We start from the raw sequence: 26,470 nt of genomic DNA, 5'->3' as shown, positions 1-26,470 counted from the left end.
TTTAATGTTTTATCCTCTGCGTCAGCTGCGTCTGATAGAGGAATCAAGCAAAAAGTAATGTTCACTACAAAGGGCAAAATGACTTTCAGGGTCTCAGGAGGATGTGTTTATATATATATATATATTTTTGTAATAATAATGTTATGAGGTGGAGGAGCGCAGCGTCCTCCGCAGGGCCCGGCCTATAGGTGTCGCTGTGCCCCCAGTGATGGCTCTCACCCACGGGCTCCACAGCTTCACATATTGGCGCCATTTTGGAGCTAGGAGGGGGAAGAGAGCTGCAGAGGAGGACACGATTGATCACAATTCACCGTAACAGGTAAGAAAAAATGCACAAACTAGCGAGTCCCCCGTCAGTATTCAAACGTAGCGACATTTCACGGCTCCGCTGCGAATAGCGCGGTCCGGCCCCGGGATGTATCCGCGGAGCAGCCGGGCTCCCTCCGCCGAAGAAGGTGAAGCGCAGCCCGCCTTGCTCGCCTGTGTTCTCGGCAGCCGTGTGTCCCGATTCGCGGCGCTGGTTGACCCGGGTGCTGCGGCGCAGGGAGGGGGAAAAAACACACACAACAACAGCCAAAAAAACGAGGCTAGCCGCTGAAACAAGAGCCACAACCAGAGTCCCGGGACTGGTGAGCACACACACGGGTCGACTCGGAGGTATAACCGCGGGAGGAGGAGGAGGAGGAGGGGGGGGAGGGAGGTGGAGCGATTTCCCGAGCCGCTAGCCGGGCTGTTTTGTTCGGCGTAACGCTGCGAGCCGCCCGCCCTCTGTCACCGACACCGCTGCTGCTGCTAATGCTAACGCTAATGCTAGCTAGGCTAACGGCGGCTAACCAGATTAGCCGGGGTTAACCTTACAGCGGCAGCTTCGCCCGGCCTGGACAAGCTGCCGGACCACAACAATAACCTCCCCTCCTGAAGGGCCACATCAACTTTACCGCGGAAATAAAGAAACACAACTCTGAGAAAGATGCATTTATTAGCTGTAGCTTTTTGTTTATTATTATTATTATTATTATTATTATTATTATTGCAGGGATACGATCTCGTTTCGTAGCGTAATTTATTAATTAGTGCACGAAGTAACCAGGTTTTATTTGCAGAAATCTGATGGATATTTCACTTCATTCCACGGTGGGATCTTTTACTATTGACAGCAGCACACTTGGCACAATGCACAGCTACTGTTGAGGTGTTAATACGTTTTTTCTTTTTGCAAACAACAAAAGGATTGCAGCGACAGAAACCACAAAGGCAGGAGGAGTGGTGGTCCCCAAACTGGGACAGGTGTCAGCGCATTTGTTTTGACAGCAATCGGTCGGAGTCAAAAGCCTGAAAGAGCTGATGGAGTCGGTTATTAGAAGGTTGTTTGATTGAAATTTGTTTATCATTTGATACTTGCAGTTTTGTTTTTGTTTTTTTTTTTGTTTTTTTTTGTTCAAGGTAACTTTGCTGGAAAGCTCATTGAGGAGTATTGCTTTTTTTTTTTTTTTTTTTTTTTGGTGGATGTGCACAAAACCACATGTTAGTGCGTCATCTGTGTAGCTGTTGTTTTTGAAGTCATCTGTGTGACCATCCTAAACTTTTAATGTACCTTTTCCCAAGTAAAAATATTATCTTTGGTCAAATTCTTGTGTTGCAAAGCCACACAAGTGTGTAGTTGTGTTTCTCAGAGGGTTTGTCTGGGTTAAATGGATACAGAGGGCTGCTAACCTCAGACATGTGATTCATCAGTGTTGTCTTGTTGAAGATGGCATGTCATATGGTTTACTTGATGTGTGGCTTCTTTGGCTTACTCCAACCTCAGCATCTAATTTCTAATCCTTGGGCTGGTTTCAGTTCCTCATTCACGCTTTTATTGTTATTTCCGGTTCATATTTGGCATATTTTTTCGCTCCAGTAATTTTGGTTTATTTCATTTCGTCTTGGGAGAACTGGACATGTTGCCAGCGCCTCCTCTGTAAGTTGGACTAACTTTGTGTGCCTCTGTGGAGGTTATTGAGTTCACACATAGAGCCAGCTGGTGTCCAGTCCTCCCTGTTAGCTGCCAGTCCCACTTTCCCCCTTGATAATCCACGGGGGTTAAACCCAGGGCTCTCTATGTTAAGGTTCAGACTGGGTTAGAAGAACTGCCCAGACTCCTCATATTTCTGCCTGGCAGCTGTGTCACAATGTGAAAGTGGGGAGAGCAGAAGCAGCATCCAGATAGAAAGCCCTCGGTAGGGTGGAAATGTGTTTGACTTTGATAAACCAGTAATGAGTCAGAAGTAGCCCGTGTACAAGAGGTTTAGTGAAGGGTAAAGCTTGCCTGTGTGTATTTACTGCTGCTTCTTAAAATGAAATTTTCTCTGGTGGATGGTACCCAGGCAGACCCCCTAAGTTGAGAAATACTCCACTCTGTTTGGCTGCCAGTGCTGTCTGTGTGTCAGTGTGGTGGATGGAGAGAGCGATGGCCTCAAATTTGGCAGCAGCTGTGGGGTGGAACAGAAGGTCAGAATCAAGCAATTTGGAAAAGCGCCAGCATCCAGTGTGTGTGTTTGGCCCCTCTGGTGTGTGTGTTTTTGTAAAGCTCAAGTACAGCTGCAGAAAATAGTTGGGCTGTGATTAAAAACTCAGTATTGCTGCACAGCCTCTAAATCAAACCAAGAAAGTGCTTTTGTCAGACAGCAGACCTACTGACCCAGACTGCTCCAGTAATCAATTCTCCCTCAGCGATAAAAGCAACATAAATAACCAGAAGTCACAAACGAGATGGAAGTTAGAAAGGGAAAGATAATCTGTTCATTCATTGAAAGCATTTAGTAACTGTGCATATACACAGTGATTTTAAAGCAGTATAATCTTGTTTTTATGTGTCTCTTTGCAGCGGTGGATTTCATGCAATGAAATATCAGAGCAGGGCAGAAAACATATTGACTTGATACAAAAGACAATTTTGGTGCAACAGTGAAAGCAGGTGAAGTACGAAAGCTCGTGAAGGTTAAAATGTGACGATATACCTCATTGCAACTGCTTTTCTGAATTTCAGGCAAAAATCTGGGAGAGACTGTGTGCAGTCACTATCGATGCATTTTTGCTGATTTTTATCTCGGTATTTGCCACTATCTGTTCTGATAATACCCAGATAGTGATGTGTTGCACTTTTTAATTTTATTTTGCACCACTTCACTGCTTTACAGCATTATAATACAGATACACCTCAGGTAATATTTTTGTTACTAACTGAAGTCTGATGCTGGAGTTGCACATGTTTGTGTAAACAACTTAAGATGCTGAGCCTGCCGGTGTTTCAGTTGGATAGTGAAGGCTAAAAAAATGTAAAGAAATAGAGGGTTGCAATTAATAACTATTTTGATTATATTATTTTTAAATGTACATTTTATTTTCTAACATTTCAATAGAGTAGCAGATTGAGTAATTCTTGAAAATTCAGCTGTAGTTATGTATTTCTGTCACTGAGTACCATAATGCTTTACAGGGTAGAAATTACGTCAGATATGGGGCTGCTTTAATAAGTTTGAAGAGGGAAACAGAAGGTACAAAAACCGCTCTACCCAATCGGCGTTGAGATTGAAATGCCTTCCGAGCTCTTTTTAGCTTTCACTCATGACCCACTGAAAGTAATGAATGCCTTTAAAAACACACTCTTTCCACACATTCACTCATGAAGTATCCAAATCAACAGAGTTGCAGTGTTTCTGTGTGCTGCAGCTTCATAAGTCTCACAAACATAAACTAACCAAGTAAGCTCGGTTTCGAGAAGATCAATGTGTAACACCTCAGCGGCCCTGTACCCTGTGTGAAATCACTGCAGTCCCAGTAACAGTGCAGTTGCTCAGTGTTGACACTTAAACTCTCTGCAGTCTGCAATGTCCTTCTTTTATAAGCAAGGTCTCGCATGCAATACATTGTGATTATTTCTTTTTTTTTTCACTTAATAAAATAACTGTCAGACTACCTGGTGGTTATAAAAGCACTAAATATTTGAATTGTTCTTAGTTGCAGTCTTTTTTTTAGGTGTCGACAGTATTTGGAGTCAATTCAGAGATGAGGACAATGATACACTTTGCCTGTGGTGTAGGCGATGCTCTTCACATTAATCACAGCTCTGACTGTTCATGTCAAAGTGTCTGTGGACACTCAGCCCTATATTTGTCCGCATGAGCAGATCAGTGCCATAGTGCTGTGTGTGTCTGTGCCAAGTCAGTCAAATTGTACAGTGCTTTGGATAACTGTATTCAATAACGCAAAACACAGCAGACAGTTTGTCAGGGCGGGCATGGGGAGTGTCTGAATCAGCTTTGTCTTACCTTACATGTCTCAGTGTGAAAACTGTTTTCAGTGTTTTACCACAGATTGCTTCATTAATTACATTTTTTTTATAATAGCACCTATTTTAACATATACCAGGCATTCATTAGCTGTGAGGGACAAAGTGTTCATTCATGAGACTGTCAATTTCACTATTAATCATCTTTGATGCAAATCTGATGGGTTATCAATTCTAACTATACTTTTCACATATTAACACCACAACATCTCAACAGTTGGTGTAAAACTGTTATTTACTTGTTGGCAGTCTTCCACTGACAAGTCATGATTTTTAGCTCATTTCTTCACTAACCAGTTTAGCAACAAATAAACCACAAGCATGTGTTTAATCACCGCTGTACTTGTTCATATTACACAATGGGGGAAATTGGAGCCATGTAATTCTCTTTACTCTCATTCATACAGGATATTATACTCAGAAAAAGAGCGCTTTCCATGAAAACATGCAACCACAATCATCAACTCTGTTCTGTGCTGAGCTCTGATGCGTTTGCATCAGTGATTAATATGTTGTCAAAGTACCGGTCAGGGTCTAGTTAGTAGATAATAACTGGCTTCATCATCTATTCTGAGTCACAATAGTCCTGTGAATTGTGGTTTCAGTAGTCGAGGACATTAACATGAAAACAGGCACTGCAGTCTTTTAATTTAATAGGTGCAATATATCAGAACTCTTGAGGAGAACCATTGACCTAAAGCCTTGTTTTTGTAATTAGTTAATTACTGTATTAAATGCAAATATATTTCATGAAGCATTACTATGCTGTAGTTCACCATGATGCAGACTCCTGCATATTCATAAAGTGTGAGTCAGGCTTTAGTTTGTCTGACAGAGGAGGCTGTTGGTTAGCTGTAATAACAATGAACTCATGTTGGTGGGTGGATGAAAAGCAGTGGTGAGGTGAGACGGATCAGTCTAGCAGAACTGTGAAGTCCAACATGAGTTATCCTGCCATGAGCAGTGTGCACGTGTGAATGCTGCAAACATGCAAACATGAATTGGGTGTAAACCTTGACAGGTCTGTGGCTGCAGTAATGAAAAGTGAAACATAATGATGGCAGCAGCTCGCAATGAAAAGACAGCCTGCTTTCTGAATACAGCAATTAGATCCTCGATTCAGCCTGGAGAAAGTTATTACTGTGCTGAGAATACCTTGCTGAATATTTCAGAGGTTTCTCTTTTCCAGACTTTCCTTGAAGTATTAAAAAGATTTGCCTTGAGTTTCAAATGGATAACATGTTTTTTTTTTTTGGCTGAAGTAGAGCGATTCTTCCAAGCTTTTAGTCCTTGTTTTTGCTCTCACCTTTGTGTCTTACCTCCCCTCTCTCTCTCTCCCCTCAGGCAGTGAAGAGCTAAAGAGGATGGCTCACTCTAAAGCTCGAGCCACAGACGGGAAGGTGACCTATCCTCCGGGGGTCAAGGAGATCTCTGACAAAATCTCCAAAGAGGAAATGGTCCGGAGGCTCAAGGTCATTGTCTTTGTCCCATTCTACCATGTTTAATAGCAGTTGGTAAAGGTTTATCAATACTTGATTTAACTGGTAAAGGATTGATTTGTCAACAGTAGGTCATAGAGACATAAGATTTTTCATTAGCATGACTTTTAGATATCCATTTTGTTTATAGCAGCGATGCTGCTCAAATAAAGCTTAGACTGGCATACATACTATGGACATTGTCTTTGGAAAGAACTTGTAAGTTTATAGTCTCCAGAAATGTGTAATTTCACTTTTCCCTTGGGCAAGTTGTGAAATCAAATACTATTGCAGTACGTAGTGACCCAAGTATCATGACCATCAAACTGTGAGGAAAGCACATCGTCCCACTCCTATTGATAAAGATTGTGCTGCTTGGACAAGCCTGAAATTTTTCTTCTCAGGTCAGAGAATTTTTGAGATGCTGCCTGATTTATGGTTTCTCCATTTAATATCCCTCGTTGCTTTTCCAGATGGTTGTGAAGACCTTTATGGACATGGACCAGGACTCTGAGGAGGAGAAGGAGCTGTACCTGAATCTAGCGCTCCACCTCGCTTCAGACTTCTTCCTCAAACACCCAGATAAGGATGTGCGTCTCCTGGTGGCCTGCTGTCTGGCAGATATATTCAGGATTTATGCCCCAGAGGCACCATACACCTCCCCAGACAAACTCAAGGTACAGTGAAGATGTTGCACATGAAACTAAATACTGTAGGATGATATCACTGTGGTACAACATTTCCCAGAAATGTTTCCAGCATTTAGCTGTTAACACAACTCCTGCTTATTATTATAAATTTATTATTATTATTATTATTATTATTGAGCTTCTAAAACACAAGCTTTTTCTCAGACAACATGCAACATTCATTTCTTGTGTTTGTTTCTCTTCTCCAGGACATTTTCATGTTCATCACCAGACAGCTCAAAGGGCTGGAGGACACCAAAAGTGCTCAGTTCAACAGATACTTCTATCTTCTTGAGGTGTGTCAAAATCTGCAGATTGAATCTTTCATCTAAACGTAACCTTAAAGCCTTAACATTGTCTGTAATCAGCATTTGTGAGTTTTGACAGAATAACATTTTGGGGGTGACAATGACAGTGAGGCAGTCTAATTGATGCTCAAAACTAGTGTAAAAGTGATACGCAGAAGGTTTGAAGTGTTGATTGTGTCTGGAACATTGAAATAATTGCTTTGGTCTTCTCTGTACGCTGTATTTTTCGTGACTGACTTGATACTAATTACTGCAGATCCTCATTCAGAACTATGAAGTACATGATCTTAAAATATTGATATAACATGCATAACAGTTTACTCAGAGATTTTCCTAAAAATTTGACGTAATCGGAGTTCTCTTTGAAAGAAAAATGCTGGAGGAGCCGTGTCTTTTCGCACCCCGGTTTGCAGAAGCCACATGAAGTTATATTTTCTCTGCTACAGGATTAGTAGTAATTAGTGACAGTTAATAGTCTGTCACAAGTAATATTAAACATTATACTTAGTGGAATAATCAGCATGGGGTAATATGAGAAGCCTCCTGTGCAAATGTTTTCTTCATTGCTAATTTTCAGAGATTTGTCAGTATTGGACATTAACAAATCTTGGTATTTTGCCAGCTGGCAGCCTTAATGAGCTGCCGCAGTTATATGCACAGAGACAAACTCTTTATCAGACTAATGTTTAATCAAGTCTTCTAATCCAAATTCCATCTTTACAGTGGTGAAGGGGAGAGAGAGAAATTCTATGCGTTTGGTTGATTGATTGGTTGAGTTTTTCTTTTTGGCACTTGATGTTTCAGCTTCTGTGGGTGGATTTATGTGAGTCTTAATAATTTGATTAGACTCAATCTGACGCAAATATTATTCAGTTACAGAAGGTTCGTTTGAACCAATTTATAAATGCAATTAACACAACCTCTGAAATCAATTAGTATTTTAAAACATTGACCTGAAATCTTGAATCTAGAATCATCTGCAGAAAATAGATAGATACTAGAAATCTATTTTGACATCTATCTGAAGAGGGGAAATATGAGTTCCCTTAAATCTGCCACACACAGAGAGAACCGTTCAGTGAAGTAAGAGGCATATTTTTGTGCAGGAGTTAAACTTTTGAAATTGATAATTTTTAGTAAGAAATCCTTATTCCATGCAGAGCTATTTTCTATGCATAAAATATGTCTGAGGGGATGTTTAAGCATGAGCTGATGGTCAGAGTGAATTGGTTAGGCTAATGTCCATGGTCATTTCAGAAAAAATCATGTAAGCCTTCTTTAGGAAAGTGAATTCCTAAGAAAAGCCGGGCTTTACTGGTAATCTATATCCATCTTTCTTTGTCTTAATCCAACCACTTAGTTTTGACTTGATGCAATTTGTAACAGGTTGTTTTAGTACGTAAACATCTCTTCGCCTACTCTTCACCATCTGTCCTGAACCTGCTCATTACACGTGCAGTACTGATGAATATTTTCACTTTGCCTGGAATAATCTTTCTGTATGAGAAGTCCACTGATTATCATCCAGGGAAACAAAACCATACCGTCACCGTTTTCATACCTTTTTGATTTATATGAGGCTTAATACATTCTGATGGAGATTTGTGATGAAGATGTGCTTGGTAGTTCTGGTAGTTACTCACAAGTTGAATGTAAACAATTTATCTTGTGTAGGACTGGATAGTTTGCACAGTAGTTCATTCTTTGTAAAGACGCTCTGTCCGTTATTTTATTTTAGCATTTTTTTAATTTTACATAGTATTTTACCTCTGCATATTAAAGACCTTATGTAACCGTAGTGTATTAAATAAATAATGTGACTCGGAGGAGGAAGCAGTGATGAGAGAATGACATGCACTCTCTTTCTCACTCTATAAGATAGAAACATGTTTTTATCCATAGCAGTCTGGCTGTGTTGTTTGTCAACTAAGGGAGATTCCCTTAGTTGATAAAGGAAATGTCTTCTTTCTCCAATAAGTTGAAACAGATCATAAAAACTGCTGTTCAAACATCATGAGCAACATTGTCACTCAGTATATCCATTTTATTGGTTACTCTGTTTGGCTTCCATTTCCATCTTCTTCCTTTTGTGTTTAGAGTTTGAGTCCTTTTGTTTCATTTGTGGGAATTTGCATCAAGAGGCTATTTTTTGATAGATTCAAACTGAAAATTTACTCTAATTGGAAGTAAATATTTTTATTTGTAAGTGTGATTAGAAAATCTGTGCCATTAACAAGGCACAATTGGACAATAAGAAGCAATTATGAGGTAGAGAAAATCTAACAAGGAATTTTAATGGAATGAATTGCATTTTTAAGTGCAGTAGGCATGAATGGGCTTTTAAAATGAAGTTTTCTAATTTATCATGGAATAGAGAAATCAGCTAATCTCTAAAAAAAAAAAAAAAAGAGTTTTCAAACACAAAGCGGATTAAATGCCAACAGCTTGTTTATACTAGATCATTTAAACATGCTAGAACAGATGTTTGTTAGTTTTTTGTTTGTTGTAGATTGTTGTTTTGTTTTTTTTTTCTAAATCAAGTGACATTATGTAATAGGAGAGGCGTCGCTTGTAGTGATCAAGCTACAGAGACTGATTGTCCAAATCTGCAGCTCCCTTCAGCTTTACAAAGCAACACCTTTGCTAGATGTGTAAATAAGAAATGTTTTTTTTTTTTAACAAGTTCAACTTTAATGGTGTTTTAGTGTACACAACTTGTCTCCACAAACCTCCACCTGGTTAAATAAACATCAGCTGTTGCAGGAGTAGATGCGAATAACTTAGATCAACTGTTTGGCAGATTGTTGAATTGAAAGTCGACCATTAAGCAAACATGTCTTCCTCACCCTGACCACACTGTGCTTTCACCATCCCAGTTTGTGTTTGCTTGGAAATTGCATTGCTCCTAACATCTTGCCTCCTCTCTTATTGTTCAGAATATAGCTTGGGTGAAGTCCTACAATATTTGCTTTGAGCTCGAAGACAGCAATGAGATATTCACTCAGCTTTACCGAACACTCTTCCAGGTCATCAAGTAAGTTGTTTTTATCGATGCTCACCAAAGTGGTGGCGGTGGTAATACTTGTGTGTCCATGTGTATCATGCTGTGTTCTGATTAGCTTATATTTTTCCATTCCCTCCTGTTTTTTGGTGGCAGCTGTTAATAACTGAAATGAGCCCTAGTGGCGCTCTCTTCACACCTCAGTCTGTCTGTGCTGCTACATCATTAAACTGCACAGTAACAGTCTGGTTTCTGCCCCCCCCCCCCCCCACAATCCTACTCCTCCTCTTCCTTTCCACTTCCTCGCTTTCAACCTTCCTCTCAATTTCACTCTGCTCAACGCAACCTTGAGGGCTGAATTCTGCAGTGCAGAAGTTGGCTCTTTGCCATTTGAACAAAATCATAGTTTTGTGTGTGTGGAGGTTGTGTCAACACAATGCTCTTTTATATAGAAAGAATCTCTTTAAGAGCCTCCCATTTGAAATTCAGTCTGCAAGAAGGTGTAGGGGAATGCAGCTCTCATGTTTTTGTGTGTGTGCGTGACACGTTCAGTGAATGGGATGTAATGAGACTCATAATGGCTGGCAGCACTGAGGACAGTGGTTGCTGAGATTCAAATCTAGGTAGTACACTACCTCCCACTATAATGCAGATCATTGTGAGCAAGTACACCCACCCTCTACACGGTCAGGGCATTGCGACAGTTTATGTGGCCAGATTGTTTTCAAAATGAGAAGTCCAATGAATGAGCAACATGAATCCCTAGAGACAGAAGTACTTCTCAGCCATGGTGCACAAATTCACCTTTCTTCATTCAGAACTCCTCACGCTCACATGAAAAACATCTTGGAGTATTTTAAGAAATCAGTGAATTTTACATTTTAAATTCTGCATTGACGCCTACTTTGACTTCTGCAGCATCCTGATTTGTTCCCTGTTTCCCTAGCAACGGCCACAACCAGAAGGTGCACATGCATATGGTGGACCTAATGAGCTCCATCATCTGCGAAGGAGACACTGTATCGCAGGAGCTGTTGGACACAGTGCTGGTCAATCTGGTGCCAGCACACAAGGTGTGTTCATATCATCTGCTTGCACACATACACAGACCCACCATGAAGTAGAATCAGCTCAGTAAGGGACAATCTGAAGTGAGTTGATATCACCAGTAGACTGAAGCCAGTATCTTTTTTCCATCCTCTGTAATTCAGTGAGACCCCTGCAGGTCAGCAGAGGTAAAGCAGCCTCATATGTGCTGCTGCAATCCTAATGGGATAGAACGACACCTTTTTATAGAGTTCCTGTCATGCTGACATCTGTCTAAATATGTTGTCTGGCCTGCTGTTTTACACACCATTTCTTTTTTCTGAATGTCTAGAATTTGAATAAACAAGCTTATGACTTGGCCAAAGCTCTGCTGAAGAGGACTGCTCAGGCTATTGAGCCTTACATCACCAATGTAAGTCTTTTTTTTTTTTTTTTCATATTTTTTGGATTAAAAATTAGATAATTCACCAAAAGCTGCAAGATTCTGGAATAATTCCCAAATGTATTGACTGAATGGTGAAAACTGGCCTCAGTCCATGCCAGGTGTCCCACTGGGCAGCGCTTGATCCAACAGTACTAGAAGATTTGAAGAAGAGCCAGGAATGCTGCAAATGTCTTGGCTCAGCAAGAGGCTCATATCCAAAGTAATATGGTGTACATTAAAATCAGCTGTTGAGCATGAAATAAACATCCAGATGTTTATGGTTGGACTCAAAGCGCCGTGATGCTGAAGTGTTGTAATTCAGATTCCACAGTGGGATGTAGTCGCACGTTTAGAGATTGTCTGATAGTTTGGTGGGACCAGGCTCATGCAGAGCAGATGTTCTGCAGCGAAACCCAGCAACTCTGCCCATTTTCTCTAAATCCATTTCATAGCTATACATTGGTCATCAGGAAAGCCATGAAAATCTAGCCATACGTCAAGTCGGCGTTGAAATTGCAAGACCCTAAAAGTATCTTTCTTGGAGGAGATGTGTCATCAGTAACCTGTATTTCTTCATCTGTCCACTTCATCAGTTCTTCAACCAGGTGCTGATGCTGGGGAAGACCTCCGTCAGTGATTTGTCAGAACACGTTTTTGACCTTATATTGGAGCTCTACAACATTGACAGCCACCTGCTGCTCTCTGTGCTGCCACAGCTGGAGTTTAAACTCAAGGTACAATAAAGCAATGTCAGTTAAACATTGTATTCTCTGTGACACACCACATTGCCTTTTATTGGGACGATTATGTGTACAGATCGTGATATCATTATTAATATTGTGTTTTGTTGTAATGTTAATAGGACTTAGCGATGGAAACGGCTGCAATTCTTACGCTAATGTTGGTATTATGGGTATATCCGGGCAACAGACTAAAAACCTGACTTCTCTGACCCATTACCCACAGAACTGCACATTTTTTCTCTCTTGCTCTCTGTAGGTTTGTTGATTCATATTAGAAAGATAAAGCCAGCCAGTCAGCATAATGTTGCCTCTACAGTGTCTCATAAAGGCGCCCTGCTGATGGATAACGCTCATTAACTGTTCAGAGGGAGTGTAGATCACTGCTGTCTCCTCAAAATAATAGCTGCGATAAAATCTCTCCCCCACAGACTGCACAATTTCTCTGTCTCTCATGCTAACACATTCTTTCTAGCACCCTCGCTCTTTTCATCTTTATCTCTGCTCCTTCCCCCTACCCCCACTACTTTTTATTCTTCTTTTCATCCAACCTATCCTTCCCTATTCCAGACTCCTCTCGTCCTTTGTCTCAACCTCTCGTTGTCTCTGCTGTTGCCTCTTCTTCACAGCTCACTCTGATAGTAAGGAAGCTGCTGCCCTTGTCTGTTATGAAAACAGTGATGTTTCCAAATGAAGTTCATATAAATGACTTGGCACATCTAGGTGATCAACACAACCAAATCTTGTGCATCATTTCTCTCTTTGTTGCTGTCCCTCCCCCTGTCCCTGCAGAGTAATGACAATGATGAGAGGCTGCAGGTGGTGAAGCTCCTGGCTAAGATGTTTGGAGCTAAGGACTCTGAGTTGGCTGCGCAGAACAAACCACTCTGGCAGTGTTACCTGGGCAGGTTGGTTACAGTGCTGTGGCTCGTAGAGATTGTGGAAAATCTTAAAATGTCTGTCTTTTACATTTTCAGAAGTTAAAATCTACACAACATTTAAGTATTGAAAGTGGTTCACTCTTACATAATACAAGACAGGGTAGTTGTTATGTAACCCTTGTTTGTTGTAGTCTCACAATAATCACATTCGTTTTGCTCAATTAGTTGTTTTTTTTTGTTTGTTTGTTTCCTAGTCAATCCTCTGGTTGTAATTTCTTGAACACGCACTTGTTGGCAATCTGAGAATATTTCTGTGCAATATTTACTTTGGAATAAATTGGTTTTGTGAGATTTTTGTATTGTTTGTGGCATCACTGCATTCACTGCAGAATCTTCATTTAGCAGTATGACTATTTGGGTCATGCACCTTGCAGAGCTGCTGACGGTATTATTTTTTTCTTATCCCTAAAGGTTCAATGACATCCATGTGCCTATCAGACTAGAGTGTGTCAAGTTTGCCAGCCATTGTCTAATGAACCACCCAGACCTGGCCAAAGACCTCACAGGTAAATCAGTTGAAAATTACTGACTTTTAAGAAGATACGTGTTTTGGGGAAATCCTGCTCTTGTGTGGTTGGGTATTATTCAGCATAAAGCCCTCTTCAGCCACTGTGGAGAGAGTGTGTGTGTGTGTGTGTGATTGGTACTTTCTCTGTATACCAGGAGGCTGTATCTTTCACATCCCATTTATTTGTTCCTGTTTTCTCTCCCAGAATACTTGAGGGTCAGATCACATGACCCAGAGGAGGCCATCCGCCATGATGTTATTGTCTCTATAGTAACTGCTGCCAAGAAAGACTTGTCTCTAGTTAATGATGCATTACTCAACTTTGTGAAGGAGAGGACCTTGGACAAGAGAGTAAGTGGGCAAATCGTTTATTTTAAAGTGTCAGTATCCTTTCAATGTGGTGTGTGTGTCAGCCTGGATGAAAGCTAGATTTTCTTCACTAATTGACACTGATATGTATTATGGTGGAAGCAAAGTCACAAATTCTTTTGCACTTCAAGATAAACTAATATATCAGGGACAGAAAGTCAGGGTTTGGGGTTTGCCTCCTTGGGGAGGGGGATGGCTCTAATTTCAGGTGAGCATGAGTGCATACATGGGTAATGTTGTATGCGATATACTTCCCCTCTTTGAGGTGCATTTTCGTCTTAGATTACGTTGTGCAGCACCTTCGTTTGATATGAGATGTAAGTCTAGACTGTGCTTCTACGTCATTCATTGTGGCTGAATGGGGCGTCAAAGTTATCTCCACAGAAACAGTATGTTTTTACCTTTATCATAACACCTCTTTATGTCAAAGCTTACTCGTGCTTTCTGCGCAAACGTGTGAAGTTTACTTGAAGGGAGCACTTGTCTCTGTTGTATAGCTATTTATCTTTTGAATGTGAAACGGCAGCATGTGGAGTGTTTCGCTAACTCAGGCAACCTGGCTGTCACCTATCTGGGGGAAGACTGATTTCTAAAGGAGTGCACTGTGTTTGCCAAGAAATAAATTTATCACTCTTCTGATTTGACTAGTTGTCATAATTGTTGTTGTCTCTCACTTCATCATCTTCTGTCCTCCTACATCAGTGGCGCGTACGTAAGGAAGCCATGATGGGCCTGGCATCTATCTACAGGAAGTACTCGCTGCAGGGAGAAGGAGGGAGGGAGGCCTCGAAACAGATTTCCTGGATCAAAGACAAACTGCTCCATATCTACTACCAGAACAGCATTGACGACAGGTTTGTGTGGATGTGTTCTCATTTTTGATATTGAAAACACAAGAGAGTCAAAACACCCTCATGAATTTTAATAAATTGTTTCATATCTGCTGGTAAATGTTTAAAAGGTGGCACATTTAAGTTGTCTGTTTCTGTAAAGATGCTGATTAGACGCTGTGGGATCCTTGAATCATAGCCCACTTCACTTTAAGCTTGAAAATTGGAGGGTTTTTTTTTTTTTCTCCCCCCTGCCTACACATGCATAACATGGAGTGTCTGCAGTACCTCTCTTGGGTTTATTGAAAGTCATTGTGTGAAATGTCAAGTAGATGAGTCACAGTTAAGCAAAGAAGCACAAATGACATAACAAATGCACAAAGCACGATGGTCTCGGAACTAACTGTGTAGGAGCATTTGAGGCTACAGTTAATTTTTGAATCCCTTTGCTGCAGTGTGTCAGTTCAGCTGCCTGTAGGAAAAGTTTGTACTTTAACATCCTGAGTGTGTGACTGAAAGAAAAGCACAGCTCTAAAATGTTTTGGGGCCTTTTGTTTTGGTTTGGTTTTGTTTTGTTGATTTTGTTGTTGTCTTTTTTTTTTTTTTTGGGCGTGGGGGTCAGTCCCTGAAGCCTCCCGTCTGCCCTCAGTCAATCATGACAGTTTGAAGAAGTAATGATGTGTAGGCTGCAACCTGTGTTGAGGCCACAGTCTCCGTTCCTCCACTCTCTCTTATATTCATGCTGCAGAATTTTATCCCTCATGTTTCTCAACCTCTGGTGGATCATTGTCTACTCTACCTTATTACATCTTTCCCATTTCTGTGACCCTGCAGTCTGGGTGGAACCTCGTCATTGTCAATTAAACAATAATAATTCTATTTCAAATCATTTTCCTTATTTGTTTTAACAGCAATCTGACATGATTCCTAAGCTAGGAAGAAATCTCAATTGATTTCGAATTGAATCATCAATCGATTTAATTGGAAGACCTTTGATTATGTTTGGTGGGAGTGTCTCAGTGAAGGACTGTTATTTCACTCGTTTAAATACTTGATCATGACAAAAATCTAAATGATCTAAAAATATTGATTTCTATTTCTATTTTTTTCGTCCCAGTGCTTAATTTTTGATCCTGGTGTAGATAATCCTGTTAAACAATCTAGTGACTGTCAGGATGCCTCAGATCAGGCCTTTAGAGAGCAGAAAAAATGTGGTTTATTTGTATAACACCCTTCAGTCACTTCAAGTGCTTCAGAGTCATGGGAATAGATACATAAAAAATGGGCATTAAGATGGTATGAAAATTAAATTCTTCACTTGAATCTATATTTCCTTTTCGTTTGCACAGGTTGCTGGTGGAGCGAGTGTTTGCCCAGTACATGGTTCCTCACAACCTGGAAACCACTGAAAGGATGAAATGTCTTTATTACCTGTATGCTACCCTGGATACAAATGCTGTCAAGTAAGTTCCCCCACACACGCTAACAGAATTCAAGGCCTTAGAACAAAACCATCAAAAAACAGTTTGCCATTGTCCTTTTTGTTTTTGAGAAATGTGGACATTTGGAAAAAGAACTGATAGTCTGAGCATGTTTAATCTTAAAATGACGCTGGGATCCGGGGTACGATTAGTCAAAGGTTGACCTTTATTTTCTGCTGCTGTGGTATCCTCTGTTCAGTTCTCTGACCTGTGTTGATTCCTCCTCTCAGGGCTCTAAATGAAATGTGGAAGTGCCAGAATCTGCTGAGACATCATGTCAAAGACCTGCTTGACTTGATCAAAAAACCCAAGGTAACTCTGACCAGAGCACACCGCACACAGTGTATGAGTTGATATTTGATCTCTTCATGTTTCTTAACTTGGTTGTTATGATGTTCATCTATTTGTTGCAGTCTGAAGCATCCAGCAAAGCTGTATTTGCCAAAGTCATGGTGATCACAAGTAAGGAATCTCACACATGGCAGAACTATCATACCTATTGGTTAGGATTACTAATTCACTAATGTCCCAGTTAGTGTAGTCCAAATAGGAAAACAAGATTATGAAATTACATTACTCTTTACAAATCTAGTCCACGTAGACATCAGCTTTTCACTCTCTTTCCATAGGGAATCTGCCAGACCCGGGCAAGGCCCAGGACTTTGTGAAGAAACTGGCTCAGGTCCTGGATGATGACGAGCGAATCCGAGATCAGTTGGAAACCTTAGTCAGTCCCACCTGCTCATGCAAGCAAGCCGAAGTCTGTGTGGTGAGTATTGATGTTGCTATTTGAGATTTAGAGCAGTGCTGTGTAATTGAAAAGCTGTCTTACTGCTACTGGGTTTGTTTTTATTTTAATTGATGTCCTTAAACATTTAGTTGCCTAAAGTTTCTTTCACTCATAAATAGTTTTGCAATCAATTGGACATGTTGCAGTCCAGCGTTAGTATAGAACGTCTCTAAGCTTAAATTCCATTTTTATGTTTCTTTTGCAGTGTATCTGTTTTTATTAGCAGCGCTGCTAGAGTAGTATTTCAAAGGGTTGTTTTTATAGATTTTGACATTTTAATCTTTAAATGCTTGCACTGTTCCAATTAATTTCGGTAAGACAGGTTTCCAGTAGTTGGACATTTTTAATGTGGGTGGGGGGGGGATTGAAGCTTTTCAAACCACGATGACATACATTATTCCTCCATCAATCCTCCGTATGGTACTAATTCAAATATTTGCTGCACAGTAAGATTTCAGGTCAACTAATTAGACCACTGGTTGAACTAGTTGTGTAGTAATTAAAAGGCCAATACTAGTTTAACAAAAAAAAAAAAAAATCATCCTGCAAAAGACTAACACTCGCTTTGTGAGAAAGCTTTTTCATTGCGTAATTTACCTGGTTTGGTAATAATTATTTTCATATGTTGATCATCCTTCAGCGAGACATCACTAAAAAGCTTGGAAGTCCCAAACAGCCCAGCAATCCGTTTCTGGAAATGGTGAAGTTCCTGCTGGAGAGAATTGCTCCCGTACACATTGACACAGAATCCATCAGGTACTCATCAGCTTTCATACTGTTCAATATAAACGTCAGTACATGTGACATTTGATTCAGTCGTACAATATTTAACTTTTTTGTCTCACCGTTTTCATCTCGTCTGTCATCTGTCAGCGCTTTGATAAAACAGGTGAACAAATCTATAGATGGGACAGCTGATGATGAGGAGGAGGGTGTTCCCACTGAAGAAGCCATCAGAGCAGGGCTGGAACTACTGAAGGTAAAAACTAGTGAAGAACACAAACAGCATCTCTGTCTTCCGACTGCAATGATTGATACCAGGTTGTAAGTCATTTCATAGCAAAACAAGCTGAATCATAGGCTCTGTGCTCTTATCAGTTCTGCTGCTGCTGTGATGTCAGTGTGGCCTAAGGCCTAAATATATTACTTTGCTCTGTTCATTAAATTAAATTAAATTATATGGAATGACAAACAGGGAAGAAATGAATATTCAGTGATGGATGATGTACCTCCTGCAGTTTGACCCAAGAGGTGGGGCTGGCAGCAGCAGCCACTATAGCGATGAAAAACACATTTATCAAATTAGTAATAATGGTATGAAGACTTATCACATCTTCTCAATCAGTTTGCATTCAGCCATCTTTTTTCTTTTTTTCTTTTTTTTTTTTAAAGATGATTCAATGATTCAAGTGTTTGGGCAAAATTTATGAGATGCTATCTAGATGTTCTCTGTTCTCTTCCCACAGGTGCTGTCGTTCACACATCCGGTGTCTTTCCACTCTGCAGAGACATTTGAGTCTCTGCTAGGATGTCTCAAGATGGATGATGAGAAGGTGGCTGAGGCTGCACTGCAGATCTTCAAGAACACTGGCAGCAAGATGGAAGAGAGTTTCCCTCACATCAAATCGTACGCTTCGTTGCTTTTCTCTCCTCTCCTCTAGGCCATACGACAGGAACTTGTGCAGTTGCTGATGCAAATCACTGTGGTTCCTCATGTGTCTGACTGCGCTCCAGGAGTTTAGACTCTTATTTTCCGATGGGCTTTAACTGTGCTCTTCTCTCTGCTCCCCCAAGTGTGTTACTGCCGGTACTGCAGGCCAAAGCCAAGAGAGGCCCCCCTCGCCAGGCCAAGTATGCCATCCACTGCATCAATGCCATGTTCAGCAACAGAGACACACACTTTGCTCAAATCTTCGAGGTCAGTCACTCACATCTTTGCGACTTTGTTCTTTTTAACAGATCAAATAAAAAGAACTTGCGAATTACTAAAAATTAATTATTTGCATCTCCTAGAGATATTTTACAGTCTTTCCACTTGCTGTTTGCTTTACTTTTGTTTTCTACATTAAGAATCAGATTATGTTTGTGTGTTGACTATTTAAAAATATAAAAACATCTTGAGGTGAACTTGGTATTAAAGTATTACTAAAGTGTGTGATTAAAATGAAAGCAATAAACACAGACGCATGTGAATCAATGACTTTGACATCTATCAGTGACAAGTCAATGAAATACTTACATGTACATGTTTGTTTCCCCAGCCTTTGCACAAAGGCCTGGACCCGGCTAACCTGGAGCAGCTCATCACTCCTTTGACCACTCTGGGTCACCTAGCTCAGCTCGCCCCAGAGCAATTTGCTGCACCACTCAAATCTCTAGTTGCCAACTTCATTGTGAAGGATCTGCTCATGAATGACAGGGTACGCATGTCATCTGTAGGAAATAAGTCCTAAATTAGTCCATCGCTCCATTTCTATCATGTTACTTAAGAATCGGTATATTGTCTTTCCTCTAGATTCCAGGCAAGAAGACAACAAAACTTTGGGTCCCTGATGATGAAGTATCTCCTGAGACTCTGGCCAAGGTTATCACTGAATTTACATCTGTTCCTACTGCTTTTGTTCTTCTTTGTTGTTTTTGACACATCATTCCTCATGATCAATATTGTGATGAAACATGAAATGATTCTTGACTTTTCATACGCCTCCATTCAGATCCAGGGTATTAAGCTGATGGTCAGGTGGTTACTGGGTGTGAAGAACAATCAGAGCAAATCAGGCAACTCCACCTTGAGGATGCTGACTGCTATTCTACACAGTGATGGCGACCTAACTGAACAGGGCAGGATGGGGTAAATGACAAAGGCTATTCTTCATTTCTCAAACCAGAGGTCCTGTGTGTGTTAGCCCTTTTAGCAGCTTAGAGGAAGATTTGTCTCCATTATAGTTGTAATTTTCAAAGAACTGCTGGAGTTTGACAGGTGTTGTGGACCCTAGGAGAGGTGTGAGGCTTTAATCGTTAACACATTTTCGGTTTCCTAAAGGAGTCTTTGTTTACTCTAATGCCCTCTCCCCTTCATCCCTCAGTAAACCAGACATGTCTAGGCTGCGTCTGGCTGCGGCGTGTGCTTTGCTGAAGTTGGCACAGGAGCCCTGCTATCACGAAATAATCACTCTGGAGCAATATCAACTGTGTGCTCTCGTCATCAATGTAAGAATGACACACATAATTTTTTTTTTTTTTTTTATGCAAAACACAGATTTTTATTTTTTTTTATTAATTTGCTCTCCAATACCCCTATTCCATCTCTGCAATTTATCAAAATCATTCTTTGTGTCTTCCTCCACATCATTTTCATTGTTTCCTGTGTGTGGAGGGGGTTTATGTTTTGTTTTTTCTCATTTGCGCTGCAGGATGAATGCTACCAGGTGCGGCAGTGTTTTTCACAGAAGCTCCACCGTGGCCTGTGCCGCCTCCGCTTGCCTTTAGAATACATGGCAGTGTTTGCTTTGTGTGCTAAGGACCCTGTAAAGGAGAGAAGGGCTCATGCTCGTCAGTGCCTGGCGAAAAATGTCAACATTCGCAGAGAGTACCTCAAACAGCACGCGGCCATCAGCGGTAAAGCAACTGAACATTTTGATTAATTTTAATATAAAATTTGCTTTTATTTGTATGTTTCAAAAAAAAAAAAAAGCTGCCACAAAAAGTCTGTAGCATAACTTCCTTAACTTGGACAGCCTATACGCTGCTGTGCAAAAGCTTTAGGCACTAAATGTGAAGTGAGGTTCCTCTCAAATAATGATATAGTTTTATTCTTCAATCAACAAAATTATTCAAAGTAAGGAGAAAGCATCTAATTAAAAAAAAAAGAAAAAAAAAAAAGCTGCCAGAGTTCCTATTATCCTTTCTTACTCCATCTCAGGCTGTTGTCTCTTCATATACTCACAGACTGACCCCATTATCCTGAGATAAGGTTTTCATGTGAGCCAAAAACTGCTGAAAGATTATACATTGCTTAATAATCTAAAAATGTAAAGTGACTGAACCAGAATATTTGCAAGGGGATAAAATTGAGTGTAAAGACTAAAGTAGAAATGGAAAAAGAATTGGTCAGGAGAAAAGGATTTAATTAAATATTCTGCTTTCCTTACAGTGCGCCTCAGTGCATATGGCAGTGTCGTGATGTGCTAACATTGTAATATTTACCCCGTCTACACCAACAGACAAGCTGTTCTCTCTGCTGCCGGAGTATGTGGTCCCCTACACCATCCACCTGCTGGCACATGACCCAGACTACGTCAAAGTACAAGACATTGAGCAGCTCAAAGAAATTAAAGAGTAAGCGGTTTAAGGGAAATCCTTTGGCTGTTGACTGAACACTGATAATAAAAGAATGCTCTGAAATTGGAGAAATTTATATGGATTTTTAAAGCTAATTTAAAAAAAGAACATTTTTAGGGTACAGGTTCAGCGTGCAGTGATAATTTTAGCTGGCATGCAGCCATGCCTGCAATAAATACTAAGCACTGATGATAATTTTCTGTGAACAGCATTATTCAGTATTATTTCATTGTGCCCCCTCCCCTCCTCCTTGTCAGAGCCCTGTGGTTTGTCCTTGAGATTATCATGGCCAAGAATGAGAACAACAGCCATGCCTTCATACGGAAGATGGTGGAAAACATTAAGCAGACAAAAGATGCCCAGGCCCCCACCGATTCCAAAACCAATGAGGTACACATTACATCTGCCAATTCATACAGACTGGTGTGTATAAATTCTCAACTCTACCTGCCCTGCTTAGAATCATCGTTTTGACCAGATCTTTGTCTTCTCTGACTAGAAACTCTACACGGTGTGTGACGTCGCTATGCACATCATTATGTCAAAGAGCACCACCTACAGCCTGGAGTCCCCAAAAGACCCTGTGCTGCCCTCACGCTTCTTCACCAAACCAGACAAGGTCTCTCTCTTTTGGTTTACATTATAGCAATATCTGAGCTTCAGATATAACATGCAAAACCTTTTTGACTTTGTAAGTACTGTGTCATGATACAGAACTTTACATGCCCCTCTTATTTGTTTGTTTGTTTGTTTGTGTCAGCACCCCATTTTAGGAATAACCAACATTGCTGCCACACGTTTACTAATGCCATTGTTTGGCAGGACCAAACCTACATAATCTTCATCTTGTTTGACATTGTTTTGGGCAATCATTATATCAATACAAATAAGCTCCCTTACATATGATTGCTCTGTTTCAGAATTTCAGCAACACAAAAAACTATCTCCCTCCAGAGATGAAGTCGTTCTTCACACCAGGAAAGGTACGATTATTCAGTCTTTTGAAATTATTTGGACTCTGTGTTGCTCAGTTTTGGATGAAACCCATCCAAATTCACCTCTTGGTATCTCTTATTCCTCCCTCTTCAAGCCTAAGTCAGCTAACGTTTTGGGTGCAGTAAACAAGCCGCTGTCGTCGGCGGGGAAACAGCTTCAGAGCAAAGCTTCTCGTATGGAGACGGCCAGCAATGATGACTCCTCCTCCAACCCAGGCTCCCCACAGCGCAGCAAGACGAGGTACAAAACATGTCATGCCCATATACACTTGTCTCACCATGCCACAGGATGGACCAGCAAACTCTCTTGAAGGTCCACCAAGAAAGACACTAAAATTGCTTTCAATCCCTGAAGCAATATAAAAACTACTCTGAGGCACTTTGCTGTCTTCTTTATTTTTTCCCCGAGAGTGGAGCTGTTCCACGGTATATGCTCAGACTACACAGGCCAGCAGAGCGATGTGGCTTCTGTATCTTGTCACTTTTTTTTTTACTCTTGAGCTGCATCTGTGTTTCCCACATATGAAGCAGTAATGATTAATAATGGCTCTGTCGTTTCAGGCATGACAGCACAGAAATGGATCACAGTGAAAATGAGGACATCAGCCTAAAGAGAGCAGACAGCACTGACAAGGTATTAAATCCTCTTTATGACCGCATATTATATCTATTGTGATATGAGAAAATAAATCATGTAGCCATCATATCTCAGTGACTAATGACAGTTTCAGTCTGACTATCATCTGAGAACTCCAGCAGTTATGCTGCAAATATCAGGGATATCTGATGTTGTCAGAATCTCAGCCAAAATCTTTCTGAAAATGTTCTTCTCGGTAGGAAATATTCTGGGGTCATTATTTGTATATTTCCATAAGCCTTCAGTTTGGAATTGAAGTTGGATTTGCTTTACAGCACTGTAATTTAGTTTTGATAAGATGACACCAGTAGGAGAAAAGTCAAGAATAAAATATTTTCGATCTGACATAAAAATAAAAAATTACAAACATTTAAAACTGACATTTTCCTCATCTGTTGTAGAGTGTGACTGCACAAGTAAACAAAAGTACACAATCTGGAATGACATAGTTGTTTAGGACAAGTGGAGTTGTTTGCGTTGCCATGATCCAATAAAGAGTTCCCCGTCATGTACTCTCCTGTGGCTGTGTTTTGATTCCACTGTGCAAACACCAGCTGGATTTAAGTCAAGATTGGATTTGCACACACACATTGTGTAAACTATCATTAATAGCAGCCCTCAGACCTGCTTCATTACTTTTGGTCTGTGTTTTGTTCTGCATTTATGTAGCTTTATATTCTCTCCAGAAGAAAAAAACTAATTATTCTTGTGTCTTAAAATAACAGTGGTACATACTTTTCAGTTGTGTCACATAAATTTTGTAATGTTTATTTGGTACACTGCACCTTGTTTCCCATAGACACTGGATTAGATGGAGGCTTTTAAGAAGATCATTTTATTTTGAGACAAAACATTTTTGGGAACCATGTCCTTTCTCTTACAGGATATTGAAAAGCCTCGTGGTCGCAAAAGGGGAGTGACCACCAGTGATGACCAGGACAATAAGCCAAAGCGTGGACGCAAAAAGGGGGCCGCCAACACAACAACAGCTGCAGAATCCGAGGACCAGTGGGACGAAGATAACCGGCCAGAAGATGAACAGAACAGCCCACCGAAAAAAGGACGCAGAGGCCGACCCCCAAAATCTGCTGCTCCCAGTCAGGACGCACCTAAGGGAAAGAGGGGGCGAAAGAAGGCAGCTCCCCCACCAGAGGAGGAGGAGGAGGACGAAGAAGAGGAAGAAGACAGGGGCGAAGAGGAAGCAGAGGATGAAGAGGAAGAGGATGACAGGAGCAGTGAAAATATGGAGGTGAAGACCAAGGGAGGAAGGCAAACCAGGGCACCTCGGCGATCGCAAGGGTAAGAAACAGAAAACCTCTGGCTGTGAAGCGGGATCTGCTTCTCTAGAGCAACATTCATTTTGGACTCTGGTGTTTGTCCTCATTTGACAGACTGGAGTCAGCAGAGACTACACCACAGAAGAGGAGAGGACGTCCACCCAAATCAGCTCAGCCGCCTGCCAAGAAACCAGTGTAAGATACTTAGTGACAAAGAAATGAAATTTCAAGACAGTGCTCCAACACTGTGACGTGTTGGAAAATCAGCATTCCTGTCTGGTTAAAGTAATCAGTTTTTCTTGAGGAAAAACTTAACAACCAACATTCTAACTAAAAACATAAGGTATTGTCTAGATCTCTGCTGTTTGTTTTATATTTAAGAGGCTTGTAGTGAAATCTAACCCACACAGAATGCAGTTGTGTAATGGACAACGCTGTGTTTTATCTTACTGGCCATGTGTGTTCGAATTGGTGATGCTATTTTAAGACAGAAAAAAGAATAATGAATTTTGTTTATTTGGACGGCCTCTTTGCTCATGTGGTACTGTTTTCTTCATGTTTCTACATTTACTGATATCTCCTTCTAATATGTCGAGGCATTCGGTATCCTTAGTCAGTGTGTGTCCCATCTGTGTTATCCAGCCGAGGTGGGCGATCGAAGGCAGCTGCTGCAAAAGATGACTCTGAGGAAGAAGATGAAGAAGAGGAGGAGGAGCAGGAGGACGAGCCAACACCGAAGGTACAGAAAGCATTGCATGAATCATTTCTGAGAATCAAGAGGAGAGAAGTCAGTGTTTTTAACTCTGCTTTTTTTGTTGTTGCTGCTGTTATTTATTTTTGTTTTGTTTTTTTTTTCCCCAGGGCCGTAAGAAGGCAGCAGGGAGGAGGAGATGAGCTAAAAAAAATAAAAATAAAAAAATAAAAATCAATGGGGGAAAAGAGAAGATGCAGACTCTACTCTGAAGTCATGGAGGATTGTCGTAGGAAAGAAAATATGGACATTGAACTTTTTAAACTTTTCATACGCCGACGCTCCCTACTGTTACACAAATCCACACACTTGCATATACCACATGCACACTACATCCTTACACTCGTATCATCAGCTGTGGTTTGTTGCATTGTGTTGCATTGTGATGATGTTCGCCACATTAAGTAGAAATAATTTTAACAGGAAAAACAACAACAAAAAAAAGCAGCTCACCCTTGTAAATAGTCTCTTATGTCTGTTTCATGTTCTGTTGTTGTGTTTGATGCTGACTGGGGGGATGCTGTAAAGCCTTTACCCACCAATATTATTATTATTATTAAAGTGATCCCATAAAGCAGTATTGCTTATCAATCTTCCCCGTGTCCCACTTTTAAAAGTTTGAAAGAGATTAACCATTATCTTTTTTTGTGACGTTAATTGTGTCATTTTACTGAAAAAGAAAACATGCATTTTTGTTTACAGCTCTGTATATTAATACCTTTTTTTTTTTTTTTTTTACCATGTAACAAAAATTTAAAAAAAGTCAGAAACCTGTCCAAACGTAGAGTTGCTTCTGGAAATGATTGTAGTGTGCGTCTCCTTTTTAGGTTTGTATTTACTGGTAGACAGAAGTCATGAGCAGCTGTGCTTGTAGTGTTTTGTCACTGCTGATTAATTTTGGCTTCACATCCACCCAGTCAGATCCTCCGTTGTATCAATATAATTCTCTATAAAACCTGACATGCTTGATTTCTCTTTATTTCGCCTCAAATCTTTGGCTGAAGCTGTTCACTTGTCTTGTCAACAGTAATCAGCTGGTGAGTAACAGATCAGGCAGAAAACTATCAGGCGGTGTCTCCAAACAACTGCAAACCCCTTCAGATCAGATTACTTCTGTGAACGTTTGAGCTGGAATACTTGTGGCTATTTTACTGTTTTATTTATTTTTCTTCAAAACATCAAAAATTGATTGATTTTAAATAACTGCCTTTTATTTTAACTTTTTTAGTTTGCATCCTGATTGCTGCTTGCAATCAGTGGAAGAGATAGATCCAGGATGTGCCATCTTTCCTCTTTACAAGAGACACTTTGTTAAATTACTAGGAGGTGTAGATAGATATTAATGCAACATCATTTTGAGGGTAATTTTGAGGGTGGAAAGAGCCTCCACCAGGGAGTAAAGAGTGTAAAAGAAAAGAATAATGACCACATTTAAAGAGCTGTTAACTTGCTGCATTCATCTGTTGCTTTCATCTGTTGTCAGGCCAAAAGCAGGAAAAAAAGCAAAGGGACATGACGTCCTCTGAAAGGTTT

The 26,470-nt window shown here is 40.5% G+C and overlaps 1 protein-coding gene across 1 annotated transcript; it reads left to right on the top strand.

The window, feature by feature from the left end:
• Positions 1-212: 212 nt before the first annotated feature.
• On the top strand, positions 213-25,897 carry pds5b (PDS5 cohesin associated factor B). Its single transcript, XM_029519576.1, has 35 exons — positions 213-319; positions 5,675-5,802; positions 6,282-6,485; positions 6,707-6,793; positions 9,742-9,839; positions 10,753-10,879; positions 11,185-11,265; positions 11,871-12,011; positions 12,810-12,925; positions 13,370-13,464; positions 13,672-13,817; positions 14,538-14,689; positions 16,015-16,128; positions 16,377-16,458; positions 16,560-16,608; positions 16,776-16,915; positions 17,577-17,692; positions 17,810-17,915; positions 18,403-18,563; positions 18,731-18,854; positions 19,198-19,356; positions 19,452-19,520; positions 19,651-19,787; positions 20,023-20,146; positions 20,350-20,554; positions 21,160-21,274; positions 21,535-21,667; positions 21,777-21,896; positions 22,198-22,260; positions 22,368-22,513; positions 22,834-22,906; positions 23,793-24,208; positions 24,301-24,381; positions 24,829-24,925; positions 25,048-25,897. Exons 2-35 carry the CDS (start codon positions 5,695-5,697, stop codon positions 25,078-25,080), a joined length of 4,218 nt encoding a protein of 1,405 aa, XP_029375436.1. The 5' UTR covers positions 213-319; positions 5,675-5,694; the 3' UTR covers positions 25,081-25,897.
• Positions 25,898-26,470: the final 573 nt, after the last annotated feature.

This window comes from Echeneis naucrates, chromosome 14 (genome assembly GCF_900963305.1).
Source record: "Echeneis naucrates chromosome 14, fEcheNa1.1, whole genome shotgun sequence".
NCBI lineage: Eukaryota > Metazoa > Chordata > Actinopteri > Carangiformes > Echeneidae > Echeneis > Echeneis naucrates.
Note: the sequence above shows the minus strand (reverse complement) of the source record. Positions and strands in the feature narration are given on the sequence as shown.

Excerpts from the sequence above, each read along its gene's own strand:
- pds5b (XM_029519576.1), top strand. The coding sequence starts at position 5,695 with ATGGCTCACTCTAAAGCTCGAGCCACAGACGGGAAGGTGACCTATCCT. Across the intron at positions 11,266-11,870 it reads TTGAGCCTTACATCACCAAT|TTCTTCAACCAGGTGCTGAT; the intron begins GTAAGTCTTTTT and ends CCACTTCATCAG. Across the intron at positions 18,855-19,197 it reads ACTTTGCTCAAATCTTCGAG|CCTTTGCACAAAGGCCTGGA; the intron begins GTCAGTCACTCA and ends TTGTTTCCCCAG.